This window comes from Sapajus apella, unplaced genomic scaffold (assembly GCF_009761245.1).
Source record: "Sapajus apella isolate SASKATOON/1434 unplaced genomic scaffold, GSC_monkey_1.0 scaffold13, whole genome shotgun sequence".
In the NCBI taxonomy this organism is placed as follows: Eukaryota; Metazoa; Chordata; class Mammalia; order Primates; family Cebidae; genus Sapajus; species Sapajus apella.
Window position 1 is genome coordinate 8,772,582 of NW_022436953.1, and position 19,794 is coordinate 8,792,375.

Sequence of the window (19,794 nt, forward strand, 5' to 3'; positions counted from 1 at the left end):
ATCTGTTGAGCACTTGGTGCTCCTCTCTACACTCCACACTGTAGCATCAGTTATGGGCTCACAGTCTTCCTGAAAAGATAGATGTAATGCAATCATGTAATACAATGGGATGATTAGTACAATTGCTTTTCTTTCCCCCGCCCTTTTTTTTTTTTTTTTTTTTTTTTTTTTTGAGACAGAGTCTCACTCTGTTGCCCAGGCTGGAGTGCAGTGACAGGATCTTGGCTCGCTGCAACCTCTGCCTCCTGGGTTCAAGCAATTCTCCTGCCTCAGTCTCCTGAGTGGCTGGGAATACCAGCACCCGCCACCATGCCCAGCTAATTTTTTTTTTTTTTTTGTATTTTTAGTAGAAACAGGGTTTGACCATGTTGGCCAGGCTGGTCTTGAACTCCTGACCTCAGGTGATCCGCTCACCTTGGCCTCCCAAAGTGCTGGGATTACAGACATGAGCCACATGCCTGCCCGCAATTTCTTTTAATGTAATTGGAATTCATTAAACCCAATAAATATTTAATTCCTGAAATGTCCTAGTACTGTTCTAAATTCATATTGGCCAAAATCAAACCAAAAAATGGACAAATATCCCTGCCCTTTTGTAGGTTCCTATTATAGTTACCAACAGGTCATGGCCCCAAAGATGGGGGAATCACCTTTGGCCTTCTATGACCTAGATATTACAGAAGGATGAGTAGGAAACTAGCAAACAGGAAAAAGTGGAATGCTTCAAGTCTTAGGGATTACATATACAAAGATAAAGAGGGTCGAGAAGGTTGACTAGAAGTGTTCAGTTAAGAGTTTGATGAGAAGATGGGTAAGAAGGTGGGGCGGGGTCAGACCCAGAAGATAATGTGTATGATCTCATTAATCAATTGGTTCTTCTTAGCTGTACTGTTTAGTGCTATGCTGCATACTGTTTTATTCTGTTCTTTAGTCATGTTAGGGGTATGCTGTCTCTCTCTCCCCCAAAGACTGAACCCTTTGAGAACAGGGATTGTCATACTTTAAAAAATATTATCATTATAATTATTTTACGAAGCAGGGCACATATTGAGTTACAAATGGATGTGACTTAAATTTTTAGTCCCCTCTCCCCTTTATTCCTATTCTAGATACACATGCAGACAATTTGCCTCTGTTTTCACTGGACTTCCACAAAATCTTGGCTAAAGAATATGAGGGAAGCAGAAAAAGAAAGGAGTTGTGGGTTCTGAGAAAGCAACTCCTTTTCTGCTGCTTTATGTTTTATTAACACTCGATGGACTTATATTTATATGTACAGTTTATTCTGCCCAGTCAGTGGGTTTCAGAAAACCCTAGGATGCTTGACTTAGAAACATGGATTCTTCTGCCAAGTGAAGCTGCCCTCAGTTGATCTCTGGTTGGCTTCAGGGTCCCTTCTCCCTACTTTATTGTTCTTGTACTTTGACATTTACACACCCAGGAGGCTTCTGAAACTCCAAGCAGCGGGGAAACACCGTTTGGACTTCAGATAGGGGACCTCCTTTTCTACACTGGTCTGTTACTTTCCTATTTTGCATCAGGGAGAAGAGGGGAAAGAAATTGCAGTGGACTTTCTTTCTTCATTGTATTATGGCTAGGATTTTAAAGAAACACGCAAAAAGAGCTACAGTGTAGTTTTATTTTATTTTTAGGGACATAAATAAAATTTGTTTTATGCAGTCAGAAAAAGTTTGAATGGCTCCGTGTGTTCATGTGAATGGACATGTATGTACTTGTTTCAGAGAGGGTGAGTCATTGTCTTTGTTGTCATGTACTTATTTCAATAATTCTACTGTGATGTAAAATATACTTTTAACAGTATTCTCCACATTTACTCCCAAGCCAGTATATCTGCCACATTATTTATATCAATACCTTTTTAAGCCTAGAATTTCTATTTGCTAATTTGCTTTTTTTTTTTTTTTTGTAGACTGGACTCCAAATGACTTGGAATTATATATAAAGCTAAAAATTCATTTTCAAAATATGAGTATTTGCCCTCACTGGGGATATTTAAAGCAATGTGTTGTGACTTTCTAGATGGCAATAGGGCCATTTACATGTTTGTGTATGCCTGCAGGTATTTTAGCATTTATACATGTATACTACTCATGCAATATTCATTTTCCTGACAGTGACTATGGCTATGAGAGACATGGGGAGAGCCAGTGTGTCCCAGCTTTTTGGTACAATCCAGCATCCCCATCAAAGGACTGCAGCCTTGGTCAAAGCTATCTTAACAGCACTGGGTAAGTAAAACACCTACAGCAACTCAGCTCACTGTTTCCTCTTTCCCTAAACTAGGACCAAAAGAAGTGCATTGCTGTTGAATATAATGGAGTGTAGATAGAGTCTGTTTATAAAAAATGGCATTTGAAGGGAAGTGAGGAGTTATTTAGCTGAGAGTATCTATTTGGGGAGCATCAGAAGAGATATCTGATCAACCAGATTTCAATACCTTTTGATATTTCCTTATGATAGACCATAGTTATTGCTCTGGTTAATCCTTCTCTTCTGGAAGGACATGTAGCCTTATTCCTTGAGGCGCAAATGAATTAAATTAATACAAGGGATGTGCAGATATTACACTGCTCTCTAGTGAAAAATGAACTGAAACTCTGACACTCATGCCGAAAACTTGAAAATTCAAAAGTTCCATTCTAGGAATTCCTAGAATAAAAATTTCAAGGGTCACTTTCGGGAATTCTCAAATTACATGAGTGTTTATGTCTTTGTTCATGTATTAATTACTCTTTCAGATGCTTGAAAAACATTTTCTTGAAGATTTGTTGTCTTGCCCTTTCCTTTACTGCCTCTATAACCAAGAACAGATTTGGCAAGTGGACGGGTGGTCTAAGATGGCACCTCTCAAATGTTGATCTTTCAATCATCTGGGGATCTTATTAAAATGCAGCTTCTGATTTGGGAGATCTGGGGTGGGGGTGAGATTATTCCTTTCTGTGAGCTCCCCAGTGATGTTAATATTGCTAGTCCCTCGACCACTCTTTGAGTAGCAAGGGACTGAGTTGTTCTGTACACCAGTCTTAACTCTCCCAATGGATTTTCTGTCATCTCAGTCAAGTTATTCATATTCTTGATGCTTTTACCATATTTAGTTGTAACGTAGTGTTGGGTACTATCTACCTAACTGATGTCAACAAAGGAAAAAATATGACGAAAAAGAAGTGCTGACTGGTCTGAGATACTCTGAAATGCATGTCAAATATTTAGCTCTGGGAGGGCTATTCCTGGAGCCTGAGCTGGGGCTCAAGGACCTTTGCTATTATTTAGTTGTAGGCGTCTTTAGGGACTTAAGCCATTCAAACTGCAGATCCAACAGCATGAACTTAAAGAAATGTGGTGTTAGAGAACAAAGTGCTTGGAAGTTTGGGAAAAGGGAGTATTGTGGGTACAAGTGATTAGCTGAACCACCAAATTCCCAGCTAGGGCTCAACCTGAACGTGATTGCAGGTTAAAACAGAATTGTAAAAGAAATGAATTAAAACATTTCATGTGATCATGTGACATGTGTAGGTAGACCACATTTTAAGCAACTTAGGTATGCCAAAATCCCAAATAACCAACAAAACAATTCAGAAGAATAAAAGGGAATGGCTATTAAAAAAAAAAAAAGAAAGAAAGAAAACAAATATGCTACAGATGTCTACCAATATCTCCAGATTGTGTAAATGTTGGCTTATGTTAAAAATCGTTAAGCAGCTGAGTTAATGGCCAGTTGAGGTTGAAGAAGAAGAATAGATGTTATCAAGTTTGTTAGTACATGGCACCCACTGAAATAGCTCTCGTCAGTAAAAACTGAGTATCCTGTAGCTAAACATCAGTAAGAAAGTATAAATTGATTACAAAAGCTTGACTGTCTAGACCAGTGATGACCAAATTAACTATAATACGAGGCATATATGTAATTTTAGAGTTCCTATTAGCCACATTAAAAATGTAAAAAAATAAGGTTATATTAATTTTAATAATGTTTCATCTCCAAAATATTATCATCCAATATCTCAAAAATATTATTTTAACGGTCACACAATGACATTTCAAGTGCTCAGTAGCCACAAGGTGTACTACCATATTGGCTACCATGTGAACAAGTGGTACCATGTTAACCAAAATAGCTTTAGACCCATTATAAGCTCAGTTGGCAAATAAAAATGATGTATATCTGCAAAATACTATATCATAATTTTATCTGAGACAATAACTACATACAACATTTGCTTAATATCCCCAGGGATCTCTGAATGAAGGTGTAGTTCAACAGTGGGGTAGCAGGTGGAACCCAGGGGTCAGATATGATGGAAGACTAATATTCAGAAAGAATTCTAAATTACTCTGTTTTTAAAACCACCACAGGAAGGCAACATAGATGGATTTGTTAATTATTCTTGACATAGTGGGTGAAAGAAGACAAAATATAATGGGGATGTAATGGTGATTATGGTGGTGGTGATGATGATAATGCTGCTGGTGGTGATGGCTATGATGGTCATAGTGTTTCTTTCATGTGGTTTTACCGGAACATTTATTTTTTTAGTACAGCCTTATAGGTGGTGTGATATGCCTGGATCGTGCAGCTCAGGGTTGTAAGAAAGCTCTTACCTTGACTTCATGTGCTGGAGTTGGTGGGCAAGGAAGATGACATGGTGTCATTGTACACATGATGTCCTTGCCACAGAAGATCACAGTGCTTTGTCAGGTGGTTTTCCCATGCCAGCCTCTTCTATAAGATAATTTTACAGAGTGGGATAGTGGGATTGAATAGGAGTTTCAATTTGTGCTTTCAATCTAGTGTCTGGGTTGAATGGGAAATGAAATATTAGCACAGAGAAAAAAAAATGTGCTATGAAATAGTCCAGTGGCTCCACAGCAAGGGCTACTAGGCATGAGGGGAAGGAATGATGCCTTGGAGGAAGAGGGAAGATAGAAAGCAGCCTCCTGTTTAATCAGAGTTAGAAAGAGTCTGATGTTCTAGCTGCATTCTGGTACAGAGAAAGCTGGAGATGGCCTCAGGGAGATAGAAACAGGTCTCTCCCTCACAAGTAGAAGCACTTGCTTTTCCCATTTTGCTAGTCCAATAAGTCTGCCACCTTTTTTGTTGTGTGTGAGTCAGACATTGATTTTTCTTGTCCGGTTTAGACACTGATCCAATCTGCGGCTCACCAGATAGGATCAATAATAATGTTTAAGGAGCTACTCTTCCCAAGATGGAGGAATAGCAGGTCCTCAGCATTTGTTTAGCTTCATAAATGACTGTCTGTCTTCTTCGAGACTTGGTTTCTAGGGGCAGCTGTGTGAAGCACCTGCTTTGCTCTTGCTTTCTTGCATTCCCTTTATAATACACACACACACACAACAACACACTCAACACAAATCACTGTCAGTTGTCAATTCTCCTTAGGTATCGGCGGATCGTGTCCAACAACTGCACAGATGGGCTAAGGGAGAAGTACACCGCAAAGGCCCAGATGTGCCCTGGAAAAGCCCCTCGGGGCCTCCATGTGGTGACGACTGATGGGCGCCTGGTGGCAGAGCAGGGGCACAATGCAACTTTCATCATCCTCATGGAGGAGGTAGGTGCTCACCTGGGTCTCTGAGGTCACAACTCCCAACCAGGCCATTTCCAGAATGGAAAAAGAAGATCTTAGATTCCCACAGGCCCCTGCCTCAAAGTCAATGGTGAGAAGCTGAGACTTCTGGAAAGAAGACAGACAAGGGTGAAAGAGGACTTGGGGTATTTACAGACCCTCCTCCCTTCATCTCACAATAAAGACCCAGTCTGCAGTGGGAACCCACTTGCCTCTGGGGCGTGCAGATCTGGATATATTCTTCAGGGTCTGCATTAAAGTCTGCTTTGCTGAGGGAATATTTATTACCATAAGCCTATAAACTGTAAACTTGGCCAGAGGAAGGAAATTTGAATTTTATCTGTTGCTTTTAGGAGCCTCTTTTGCTTTATTCTAACCCTTAATCCCACTGATTAGAAAAGCCTACAAAGCTTTCACAAGGTCTTGAAAATATGAGCGTGAGGGTGGGGAAGATTATTGAAATCCTTTACTGTTATCTTTATAAAGAATGTTCTGTTAGTTGCTTTTCCATCAGCTAGATGCTTTATTTCTTCACTTTTTAGCGTCTTCTGAAATCTGGGCAGTAAAATCAGACTGCATACGGCGATTCCAGTATGGGAATATCTCTGTTGTCTGCTTCTTGTATAAGCTGTTGAATTGCTTCCTAAACTAGGGCGTTTTAGGCACTGCTCAGTGGTGGAGCAGGAAGGCTTGCCTGATTGACAGAGCCCTTTAAATTTACATGCAAATTGCTCTGTGCTCTTGAGATCTTAGAAAGAAAGCAAACAGGCCAGGAGTCTTTTTTTCACAAGTATGAGCACTTCAGAAACCTTTAAAGTCAGGAGCACACTGGACAGGGTGGTGAAGGTTCCTTATCCTGGTTTGACAGATTTCTCAGCCTTCACTCTTAGCAGGTGCTTGAGTTAAAGGACTTTAAGATTCAGAGGAGGTCGTTATCATATTTCCACTAGGGGGTTTCCAGGACCACAGCTATAAAAACTTTCTCTTGAATGGATGTGAAGAGCCATGATCTTATCCATTTGAATTGTCTCCAGTTCATTTCCACTTTAATTTATATTCATAAACTCAAGGATAGTTGACATTGCATGGGGGGCAAGAGAGCACCTATCAATATTTCATTCACATCTGGGCTGCCATGGGGGAAGAAATGGAAAGTGAAACTGTGATCAGTGCACATTCACTGGGCAGAAGGATTGGCTCATAATTCCAAAATGATGCATTTCCCTCTTTATTCTGTCATTCATCTTTGCATATGAACAGAGTGATGCTATTTTTCTTCATACAGGATCTTTGTTTTGTGATCAAGTGCATTGTGTTGATCCAAAGTGTTGGCCCAGTATAATGGTTGTGGGGGGACCAATAAGAATGGGGTTCAGCGTAGGCCCTTAAGAAGCTAAATGTTGGCTTGCGGTGGTGAGATGCATTCACCTGAATCATTGGCATCATGTTACCAGATAGTACACAGAGAGCTCTTGGCTTTCCAAGAGGCAGAGATATCTGTGAGCTGGGATGATTTGAAAGGCTTCAGGGAAGAGGAAGCTTAGGTAGATTGAGGTGAAGTCCACAATTTCCCTCATAATTCTGGTAACATAGAAAATACTAAAAAATAGGAACAATTATAACTATAGCATGGCAACTGAGAGTATTATTATTGAAACCAGATTGGGTCTGACTACTTATTTTTGTCCCCAACAAATGTGGGGATGAAATCCTTGGCTTCCCTTCAGAACTTTATAGAGGGTCAACCTTACCCACCATTGCCAGTGTTATACTCACTCAGGCTGCCCCGAGCTTAAGTGATGAGGACAATAGGTCCATAGTGCCCTGCAGATCAGATATGAATGTGATTATTGTGTTGCAGGTGTTTCAGCCCCTTGGGAAAGACTATAGGTCATCAGAGGTTGATACTGAAGCCACAGGAAGAAGCATCAGATAGGAGTGTGGCTGGACCATGTATACTGACCCATCTACTATGCCGTCTTGCAGGGTGATCTCCAAAGGACAAACATCCAGCTTGACTTTGGAGATGGGATTGCTGTGTCCTACGCAAACTTCAGCCCCATTGAGGACGGCATCAAGCATGTGTATAAGAGTGCGGGGATCTTCCAGGTGACAGCCTATGCAGAGAACAACCTTGGCTCAGACACAGCTGTCCTCTTCCTGCATGTGGTTTGTAAGTAGCAGGCACTAGCCTCTTTCTCCCTTTCTTCCCAGTTGGCAACTTGCTCTGTTCAGACTTTCTAGAATTCAGAGCTGAGACCAGGTTCAGTGTCAGTACTGTAATTACCCAAACCAAATGGTGGTGATATGTACTCATCTGTGTTTCTGAGTTTTATGGTACTGAAATAGATTGATTATTTTGAAGTTTGGGTAACATATTAGCAACTGGACCCCCCTTTTCAGCACCACTCTGCTCTGATATAAATGTGTACATGCACACACATTCAGGTAAAGCCTCTTCCCTTCCTTTTGGAGAATCCTCAAAATGTAAGAGATAGAAACAAGCCATCTGGTTGATGGTCTCAGGCTCATTCTCAATCTATTACGAGCGAAGACTGCACAAATCAAAGTCAACTGTTATTTGTGTTATAAGAGCCAAAGAAAGATTAAAGAAACACATTTAGATTTTTTTAAATGTAGAACTAAATGCACACACAAAATTAATTTTTACATACAAGGTTACTGCAAGCTCATAATTTTGACAATCGTAAGAACTCTCCAAAAATATTTTGTTGTCCTAGAGTCTATTTCATTACTATTGGCTGTTGCTTGGCACAAAACAAAAGAACAGCTGGTGTTCCAAAGTATTTCGTTTGTGCTGGATGCTTTTTGTGCATTGTCTATTCTAGAATTTGATGCATGTAAACTGAAATTTTAATATTGTGGTTTTAGGATGTCAGGTCAAGGAAACATTGTCATGGGGTTGGGGCTGGTTTCCCACGCTTGTATCTGTGATATTCATAGGTCTAAGGACTTCCATCGTTCTTATTTACATACTCCACAATGGTTTCCAGGTAATATGCTACATAGAGTGAAAGTTGTAAGTTCTGAAAGAGTCTAAATGAAAACAAGGAGAACCCTTCTATTAATGACTCAGTGATGGCATCAGCTCTATCATATAAACAACCTACACCTAAGAGGTCCCAGGCAAACAGTAAGCTAGCTAGTCTCATAGCTCTCCAGTCACAATGCTAGTGCAGGACCAAAAGTGATAAGGGAAGTGTGTGAGAGGAGGCCTGGATTATGTAAATCAATCATGTCCCTAAAAATGCCAGGCTACATGGCCATGAGATGAATTATTTCATCCCTGTGTCTTCTGAACTCCAATTTTAAAAATGGCTTAATTCTGACTGCTACCTTGCCTCATGGGGCTTTTGTAATAGTGAACACACATAAAACACCCAATCATTTAGTAATTAATTCAACAAACATTTGCTGAAGTCTTAAAATATGCAAGGCACTCTGCTAGGCACTAGGAGGGAACAATGCAGATATGGCCCTCCTCTTACACAGTTTCCATTCTGGTAGGGAAGTGGGATACTGCTAAAAATGAGCCATAAGTAGGCAAAGTGGTAAGAACCACGCCACACCAATTACAACCATTCTGTGCCCACACCAGGTCAGAAACCCAGGTGGGTGCTGTGCATGGTGTTCATGAGCCCAGGCTTTAGAACAAGGGAGATCTGTGCTTGAATTCTGATCACGTTCCTTTGTTAAATGTCTACTGTTGGTCAGTGTTCTTAGCCTTTATAAACCTCCAATTGCTTATCTTCAATGCTTAGCTAAAAGGGAGGCTGTGAGAATCAAACTGGATGAAGTGTGCATGTGTTGGGTGTCCCCAGGACCACCACCAGGTTTGGTGATTCACTAGGCAGACCCACAGGGCTCAGCTAGAGTTTCACTCATGACTATGATTTATTATAGCGAAAGGGTACTAAACAAAATTAGCAAAGGAAAAAGGCTCAAGGGGCAAAGTCTGGAGGAAACCAGGCACAAGCTTCCATGAGTTTGCTCCCCACAAAGTCACATGGGACACTCCTTTCTCCTCTAGCAATGAATTGTAACATATAAAAAGGCTTTCTAAAAGAGTAACTCATTAGAGACTCAGTACCCATAGTTTTTACTGGGGGCTGGTCATGTAGGTACTCTCTGCCTGGCATATACCAAAACTCCAGATTCCCAGTGGAAGACAGGTGTCCCAGATAAACCATACTGTTTGTAAGAACAGTTTAGGCACAGCGAACCACTCTCATCAGTTAACGGTTAACTGTAACACTCCCAGAGCCATGTTCCCAGATACCAGCCAGGGGCCAACCTTGCATGTCACCTTCCTAAGGACAGCAATTTCAGGTCCATGTTATTTTTTGGCACAGTGTGCAGAATGCTGCCTAGCACCCAGCTTGGTGCATGATAAATGTTACCTGGCATTTACTAAGTACTTCCCATTAACTTCATACCTGACACTTTTGCTGCATTTAAAAATGAAGACAAAGAAAGAAAATGAACTTCACATTCCTCTAGTCCAAAGACTTTCCCCATCCACATTTCTGATTCTGCCAAGTGTGGGCCTCGCCTTCAGGGTGTGACAACCAATGTATCTTATTGGCAAAAAATGCAACAGCAAGGAGCAGGTTTATACTGTGACTTATGTGCATGAGGGAGGAAATGTTCCTTGAAACTTTTATCGTGCTCATAATTCCCTCCAAATCAATCATGGCTGCATTTTCCAGACAGTTATTATTGTGGAAACTGCTCTTGGCCTTACCTTGGGCCATTAGCTAACAAAAGTAGTTGTTAGCTGCCCATAATAACCAATCTCGCACAGATTATTAGATTTTTATCAAAAGGGGCACAATTTGACAGTGAGGATTTTAGGAGTTTGCTCTGCTCCTTCCTGAATCTGTTCAGCTCTCATCTCTTCTCATTGATCCTTGGTTTATCTCCACACCAAAGTCCAGAGCTCTTAGCTCAGAATCTTTGCCCTAAAAAGCTGCTATCTGGTGGTGTTTCTTATGATTATTTTTAACCAAATGTGGTTGTCCTGAAGCAGCACAAATGCAACCATGAGTGATGGTCTTCCAAGTCGTGAATGCCACATCCTTTTTGTGTTTGGCACGAGTTTATGGAGAAGGGGGCCTCCTTTTATCTCTTGGGTATCAGAGGACCCGACAGTGTCAGCTGTCACGGAGCCAAGGCCCCCAAGTGACAGAAGGCCAAGAAGAAACTGAGGACCATGAACGGTAGCTGCATCAGGGCTTAACTGTGGAAGAGCCTAGGGTTCCCATGAGGTATGTTGGGGATTGGGCTTCATGCTTCCTGGAGGATAGCAGTGAGAACAGAAGCAGTGACTTTAAGGGTAAAAGGGTACCTTAAAGGGGCCCCTTTCCTACCAGGAGAAAAATGAAAGATTTGAATCTGGGATGGAGAAAGATGTTTTTCATCTCCTTCCTTGGATATGGACTAGCCAGGAGCCCCTTTCCGCAGTCTCTTTCTCTTCCACGTTGATCAGTAAAACACAAACTATAAAAGACATAAATTAGGTAAACTCCTAAAAATGAGTAAATAAAGCAATAAAAGTATCCATTATTTTCTCTCATGAGAAAATGGTGCCTTTTTTACTCTCTTGAACAAACAAATCCTACAAAAATAATAATAATAATTTTCTTATTTAAAATAGTTCAACCTTCAACCAAATGTGTATCTGAAATGACAAAGTTGAATGTATTTGGTAAGAGAAATCTTGCGATGCCATATGTCTGGGACCAAGGCAGAGGCAGAAAGCATTCTCAAGCTGTGGATATTCTTCCTTTTAAGTATTCAGTTTTATTTTATTTTTAATTTTTGTGGGTACAAAGTAGGTATATATATTTGTGGGGTACATGAGATGTTTTGATACAGGTATGCAATGTGAAATAAGCACATCATGGAAACTGGGGCATCCATCCCCCTCAAGCATTTATCCTTTGCACATACACTTGGCTGATCTCCTCGCCCAAATAGCAGTCACTGTCAAAACACTTTCCCCTTCAATATAAAATTGTCTGTGACACAGAATATGTCCAGTTAGACTTAGGAGAATGCTCACTGAAGTCTTTAGAGGGACCTCAACCCAATGGCAGACAGAAACAGTGACGGCAGTGGTGGTAGTGGGCAGTAGAAATCATGCCATTTTTCATTAATTGTATAGTACTTTAAACAACCGATAACACTTTTATATGTTCTTATTACTATAAGGAAGGCAGAGCAAATGTTGTCCCTTATTTTTAGGACAAGGTAATAGTCTGTGTAGGAGTAATACTCTGTAAGATAAAGGAAAAGATCACACGGATACATTTGTGCCAGAGTTGAAATGGGAAACATCCATTTGTTTTCTTCCCTTTGAACTGACTTGTCTCCAGAATTACCAAGGATGCAAATAAGGCAGGCTAGATGGACTGAAAAATGCTCCGCCAATAAGAAGCATTCAAGGCCCCCAGGCTGAAGAGATGTCTTGCTACACTTGTGGCTTAAGACCTCCATATAGAAGTCTCTTCAGTTACTTATACGCATCAAATTGATAATGGTGAAAACCAAGAAAATGTGCTCTGTCATAGTAGGAAGATAATTAAAATATTTAGTTGGATTTGGTTATGTGGGAAGGATTAAACAAGAGAAAGGAGAGAGGAAGACAAAGATAGAAAGGAAAGTAAGGGAAGAAAGGAGGAAAGGAGGGAGAAAGGAAGCTATGGGGATGGTGGAGAAAATCTTGCAGTGTTAAAAAAACTATTACCTCGCAGATGGAACACTGATACATTAACGCTTTATTTATTTACTTATTTATTTATTTTAAGATGGAGTCTTGCTCTTGTTGCCCAGGCTGCACAATTTCAGCTCACTGCAACATCCGCCTCCTGGGTTCAAGTAATGCTCCTGCCTCAGCCTCCCAAGTAGCTGGGATTACAGGTGCCTGCCACCATGCCCAGCTAATTTTTGTATTTTTAGTAGAGACAGGTTTTCACCATGTTGGCCAGGCTGGTCTCGAACTCCTGACCTCAGGTAATTCAGCTGCCTTGGCCTCCCAAAGTGCTGGGATTATAGGTGTGAGCCACTGTACCTGGCCACATTAACACTTTTTAAAATTTTTATTTATATATGTATATTTTATTGCACTTTAGGTTCTGGGGTACATGTAAAGAACATGCAGGATTGTTGCATAGGTACATACATGGCAATGTGGTTTGCTGCCTCCATCCCCCATCACCTATATCTGGCATTTCTCCCCATGTTACCTCTCCCCAACCTCCCCACACCTCACTGTCCCTCCCCTATTCCCCATCAACAGACCCCAGTGTGTGATGCTCCCCTCCCTGTGTCCATGTGTTCTCATTGTTCAGCACCCCACTATGAGCAAGAACATGTGGCATTTGATTTTCTGTTCTTGTGTCAGTTTGCTGAGAATTATGGTTTCCAGATTCATCCATTTCCCTATGAAGAACACAAACTCATCATTTTTTATGGCTGCATAGTATTCCATGGTATATATGTGCCACATTTTCCTTGTCCAGTCTATTATCAATGGGCATTTGGATTGGTTCCAGGTCTTCTCTATTGTAAACAGTGCTGCAATGAATATATGTGTGCATGTGTCTTTATAATAGAACAATTTATAATCCTTTGGATATATACCCAGTAATGGGATTGCTCGGTCAAATGGAATTTCTTTTTCTAGGTCCTTGAGGAATTGCCACACTTTTCTTCCACAATGGTTGAACTAATTTACACTTTCATCAACAGTGTAAAAGTGTTCCTATTTCTCCGCATCCTCTCTAGCATCTGTAGTCTCCAGATTTTTTAATGAATGCCATTCTAACTGACATGAGATGGTATCTCAATGTGGTTTTGATTTGTATTTCTCTAATGACCAGTGATGATGAGCATTTTTTTCATGTGTTTATTGGCCTCATAAATGTCTTCTTTTAAAAAGTGTCTGTTTATACGCTTTGCCCACTTTTAAATGGGTTTATTTTTTTCTTGTAAATCTGCTTTAGTTCTTTGTAGATTCTGGATACTTGCCCTTTGTCAGATGGATAGATTGCAAAAAATTTTTTCCCCATTCTGTTGGTGCCATTTCACTCTAACGATTGTTTCTTTTACTGTACAGAAGCTCTTGAGTTTAATTAGGTCCCATTTGTCTATTTTGGCTTTCGTTGCCAATGCCTTTGGTATTTTAGTCATGAAGTCCTTGCCTATACCTATGTCCTGAATGGTTTTGCCTAGGTTTTCGTCCAGGGTTTTTATGGTCTTAGGTCTTATGTTTAAGTCTTTAATCCATCTGGAGTTAATTTTAGTGTAAGGTGTCAGGAAGGGGTCCAGTTTCTGCTTTCTGCACATGGCTAGCCAGTTTTCCCAACACCATTTATTAAACAGGGAATCCTTTCCCCATTGCTTGTTTTTGTCAGGTTTGTCAAAGAGCAGATGGTTGTAGATGTGTGGCATTGCCTCTGAGGCCTCTGTTCTGTTCCATTGGTCTTTATCTCTGTTTTGGTACCAGTACCATGCTATTTTGATTACTGTAGCCTTGTAGTATAGTTTGAAGTCAGGTAGCATGATGCCTCCAGCTTTGTTCTTTTTGCTTAGCATTGTCTTGCCTATGGGGGCTCTCTTTTGGTTCCATATGAAGTTTAAGGTGGTTTTTTTCAGTTCTGTGAAGAGGGTCATTGGTAGCTTGATGAGGATAGCATTGCATCTGTAAATTACTTTGGGCAGTATGGCCATTTTCACAATATTTATTCTTCCTAACCATGAGCATGGAATGTTTTTCCATCTGTTTGTGTTCTCTCTTATTTCGTTGAGCAGTGGTTTATAGTTCTCCTTGAAGAGATCCTTTACATCCTTCGTTAGTTGTATTCCTAGGTATGTTATTCTCTTTGTAGCAATTGTGAATGGCAGTTCGTTCTTCATCTGGCTCTCTTTAAGTCTGTTATTGATGTATAGGAATGCTTGTGATTTCTGCATATTGATTTTGTATCCTGAGACTTTGCTGAAGTTGCTTATCAGTTTAAGGAGATTTTGGGCTGAGACAATGGAGTCTTCTAAATATACAATCATGTCATCTGCAAATAGAGACAATTTGATACCACCCCGAATGTGCCTGATCTCATCTGATCTTGGAAGTTATGCAGAGTCGGGCCTGGTTAGTACTTGGAAGGGAGACCACATTAACACTTCTTCATCAGCTTTGTCCTCTCCTCATTTTAGTTTGGAGACGAATTGAATTAAACTCCTCACTTATTGCCTAGGGTGTGTTGATGTATATTCTTCTGTTTGCTAGTTTAGAACATCATGCTGCTTATATCAGTTTTCTGAGGGAAAGAATGAGAAGCCTGGCTACCTTTCTTCAAGCAGATTTTTTATTATTTGGGAACCTGGCATTTGTTTCTCCTTTGATTTAGGGAGATATACTTTTCCCTTTTTGGAAAACGGCCTTGCCAGTTTCTGAATGATACTCACTGTGTACTGCAGATGATGAGGCACAATGGCCAATTGTTGAAGGAGATGGAAACCCATTGACAATCAAGGATAATAAAAGAGCCCTCCACACAATACAATGATCCCAAATCATAATACAGGCTAATCATCAAAAACAAAATGGACTGCTGTTTATCTTCCCATTTATTGGCTAAATGTCTAGTAAACTAGCTTTGTCCTTGTATTGGTGGTTCATAAGCATCTGTGGTTAAGCTTATCAGATGTAAATGTAGTTCAGATGCCACTCAAAAAATCTGAAACTTGATTTGAGTTCCCTATTACACCTAGTGCTTCATTTCAAGTGCATATACTCGCCTCCCAACGTGTATGGGTTTGTGGTCCTTCCTTTATTACAGGGGATGCTAATAGAAATTAAGAATTGAGGGATATGATACCGTTTGACATATCCAGGAATATAAACACTGACGTTGTTTTTTTCTGTTTCCTTAGGCCCTGTGGAGCATGTTCATCTCCGAGTTCCATTTGTTGCCATAAGAAATAAGGAGGTCAACATCAGTGCGGTTGTGTGGCCCAGTCAACTGGGGACCCTTACCTATTTCTGGTGGTTCGGCAATAGCACAAAGGTTCGGCCCTTTCTGATTGGTGTCAAATTGAATCTGTACTGAATGCTCTCCTGTTCCAGCTTTTATTTGGCTATTGGGGGCACTGAGAATACAGGCAATAAGAGATACTTAATAAACCTCTGAACCCACAAAATTGAATAAAACATACCTCTTCACACCAAGTTCATTACTTGAATAGGGAAAGTTCAAATAATCCTAAGGAAGAAAGAGTACTTTGAGAAATTCTACAAACCTGCATGTTCTTGCTTCTCTAATCAATATTTCTCAAATTTAATTTGTTCCATTTTGCTTTAATCTTGGCCTTGGCCTGGTTATACAATGTCAAGGAAGTTGGTTAGCATCTCTGAGATTAAGTGGCTCTATCTGTCAAATATGAACTAGATATCTAAATGTAGGTTGTAAAAATTAAACAAGATAACACATGTGAAGAATCCTTATCAATACTTGCTAGCTGTTCTAGAAATGCTAGCTTCTTTTTAGGCAAGGTAGTGAGGTTTCCACATCTCAAAGAAAGGAAGGAAAGAGGCCAAACTCTGGCTTGCCATATACTCCCGACTTCCAGCCATGATGCTGGCAATCCCTGTGTCAAGTATGATCACAATTGTATGACAGAAGCTGGGAGCAATTTGGGTGAGAATTCCTCAAATTAATGTTCTTAATGTTCTTCTCTATTCCTGTTTTATAAGGAACACTTCATTTTTGCGGAGTTGTTAAGTTCACAGCAAAATCAACAGATGGTACAGAGATTTTCCGTATATTCCATGCTGCTTCTTTATATGTATATATATATATATATATATATATATATACACACACACACATACATACATACATACATACATATATATTATTGTACTTTAGGTTCTGGGGTACATGTGAAGAACATGCAGGATTGTTGCATAGGTACATATATGGCAATATGGTTTGCTGCCTCCATCCCTATCACCTATATCTGGCATTACTCCCCATGTTATCCCTCCTGAACTCCCTGCCTCCCCACTGTCCCACAGACCTCAGTGTGTGATGCTTCCCTCCCTGAGTCCATGTGTTCTCATTGTTCAATGCCCACCTATGAGTGAGAACATGTGGTATTTGATTTTCTGTTCTTGTGTCAGTTTGCTGAGAATGATGGTTTCCAGGTTTATCCATGTCCCTACAAAGGACATGAACTCATCGTTTTTTATGGCTGAATAGTATTCCATTGTGTATATGTGCCACATTTTCCCTGACCAGTCTATCATCAATGGGCATGTGGGTTTGTTCCATGTCTTTGCTATTGTGAACAGTCCTGCAATGAATGTATATGTGCATATGTCTTTATAACAGAATGATTTATAATCCTTTGGATCCATATTCCTATGCTTCTACATATGTATAGCCTCTCTCATTGTCAACATCCCCATCAGAATGTTACATTTGTTGTAATAGATGAACTTACATTGATACATCATTATCACTCAGAGTCCATAGGATTCATTTCTGGTTTTGTACATTCCATAGGTTTGGATAAATGTACAATGACATGAACCTACCACTATAGTATCAAAAAGAAGAGTTTCACTACCCTAAAAATTCTCCGTGCCCCACCTATTCATACCTACCTCCTCATTAATCCTTGGCAACCAGATGTTTTTACTGTTTCTGTAGTTCTGCCTTTTCCAGAATGTCATATAGTTGGAATCATACAGTATGCATTATTTTCATACTGGCTTTCTTCACTAAGTAATATGCGTTTAAGTTTCTTCCATGTCTTTACATGGCTTGATAGCTCATGTCTTTTCAGTGCTGAATAATATCCCATTGTCTGAATGTATCACAGTTTATTTATCCATTCGCTTATTGAAGAACATATTGATTGCTTCTAAGTTTGGCAATAATGAATAAAGCTGCTATAAACATCCATGTGCAGGTTTTGTATAGACATAAGTTTTCAACTACTTTGGATAAATACTAAGAGCATGATTTCTGGATCTTACGGTAGCAATATGTTTGGTTTGGAAATAAACCACCAAGCTGTCTTCCAAACTGGTTGGACCATTTTGCATTTCCAGCAGCAGTAAATGAGAGTTCTTGTTGCTCCACATCCTCACTAGCATTTGGTGGTGTCATGTTCTGGATTTTGTCCATTCTAATAGCCATGTAATGAGATCACATTTTTGTTTAAATTTGCACTTCCCAGATGACATATTATTTAGAAAAATTTTTCATATGCTTATTGCCAAGTATATAACATCTTTGGTGAGTTGTCTATTAAGGTCTGTTGCCTATTTTTAAATCCTATTGTTCCATTACTTATTGAGTTTTAAGGATTGTTTGTATATTATTGGATAATCTTTTATCAGATATGTCTTCTGCAAATATTTTCTTCCATTCTTTGACTTTTCAATTTCTTGACAGCGTCTTTTGTAGAGCAAAAGTTTTTAATTTTAAGGAAGTCTGGTTTATCAGTTATTTTTTTCATGAATCATGACTTTTGTGTTGTATATGAAATGACTTCACCATACTTTTTAAAAATACTTTTGAATTTATACTTTTGAGTTTTACATTTAGATCTGTGATCCATTTTGAGATCTTTTTAAAGCCATAAGATTTATTTATTTATTTATTTTGTTACATATATAATTTTATTTATTTACTTATTTTAAGACAAAGCTTTTCTATTTGCCCAGGCTGCAGTGCAATGGTGTGATCTCAGCTCACTACAACATGCACCTACCACATTCAAGCAATTCATAAAGCCATAAGATTTATGCCTAGACTCATTTATTTTTGCATGTTGATGTCCAGTTGTTCAAGCACCATTCGTTGAAAATACTATTTTTACTCCATTGTATTAGCTTTGCTCCTTTGCCAAAAATCAGTTGATCACACTTACGTGGTCTATTTCTGGGCTATTTATTCTATTCCGTTGGTCTATTTGCCTGTTTTCACCAATACAACCCGTTTTTAATTACCACAGATTTATAATAGATCTTGAAGTTGAGTAGAGTCAGTTCTTCAACTTTGTTCTCCTTCAATTTTATGTTGACTATTTTGAGTCTTTTGCCTTGCCATGTATACTTTTAAATCACTTTGTCAATATCTACAAACTACCTTGCTAGGATTTTTATTGGCATTTGATTGAATCTATCAATCAAATAGGTAAGAACTGACATCTTCACAATTTTAAGTATTCCTATCCATGAACATGGAACATCTATTTATTTAGTTATTATTTGATTTCTTTCAACAGAGTTTTATAGTTTTTCTACATGGATCTTTTACATGTTTTGTTAAATTTATACAGAAGTATTTCATTTTTGATAGTGCTAAAGTACATGGTATTGGGTATTTTATGTTTTTGTTAATTGATATGTGATATTTCACATATTTATAGAATATGGATACTTATTAAATGTATAGAATGTGTAGTGACCAAGTCAGGGTATTTACTGTATCCATCAACCTGAAGTATTTATCATTTGTATGTGTTGGAAACATTTCAAGTCTTCTCTTCTATGTACTTTGAAATATATATTGTTGTTAACTTTAGTCACACTACTCTGCTATCAAACATTGGAACTTATGTCTTCTATATAACTGTATGTTTGTACTCATTAATCAGCCTCTCTTTATCTGCCCTTCCCCTCCAACTCACATGGTCTTCCCAGCCTTTGGTATCTATCATTCTGTTCTCTGCCTCCATGAGATCAGCTTTTTTAGCTCCCATGTATTTGTGAGAATCGGTGATATTTGTCTTTCTGTGCTTGACTTAATTCACTTAACATATTGACCATCTATGTTGCTAAAAATTACATAATTTCATTCTTTTTATGACTGAGTAGTATACCATCATATATTTATATCATATTTTCTTTCTCCTTTTGTCTGTTGTGGTTACTTAGGGTTAATTCTATATCTTTCCTATTGTTAATAGTATTGCAATAAACATGTAAGTGCAGGAGTGCCTTTGATATACTGATTGCTTTTCTTTTGGATACATAATCAACAAAAGGATTACTGGATAGAGTAGTGGTTTTATTTTTAGTTTTTTGAGAAATCTCTATACTGTTTTTCATTGAGGCTGTACTAATTTACATCCCCACCAACAATGTATA

At 39.1% G+C, this 19,794-nt stretch overlaps 1 protein-coding gene across 1 annotated transcript in view; it reads left to right on the forward strand.

Moving 5' to 3' along the window:
• The window catches only part of SORCS3 (sortilin related VPS10 domain containing receptor 3), a 605,284-nt gene that overhangs the window by 551,081 nt on the left and 34,409 nt on the right, over positions 1 to 19,794 (forward strand). The window contains exons 17-20 of the mRNA XM_032281554.1: positions 2,136 to 2,249; positions 5,420 to 5,591; positions 7,593 to 7,779; positions 15,564 to 15,697. Coding sequence (XP_032137445.1) covers positions 2,136 to 2,249; positions 5,420 to 5,591; positions 7,593 to 7,779; positions 15,564 to 15,697 — 607 coding nt within the window. The remainder of the gene's footprint in view (positions 1 to 2,135; positions 2,250 to 5,419; positions 5,592 to 7,592; positions 7,780 to 15,563; positions 15,698 to 19,794) is intronic.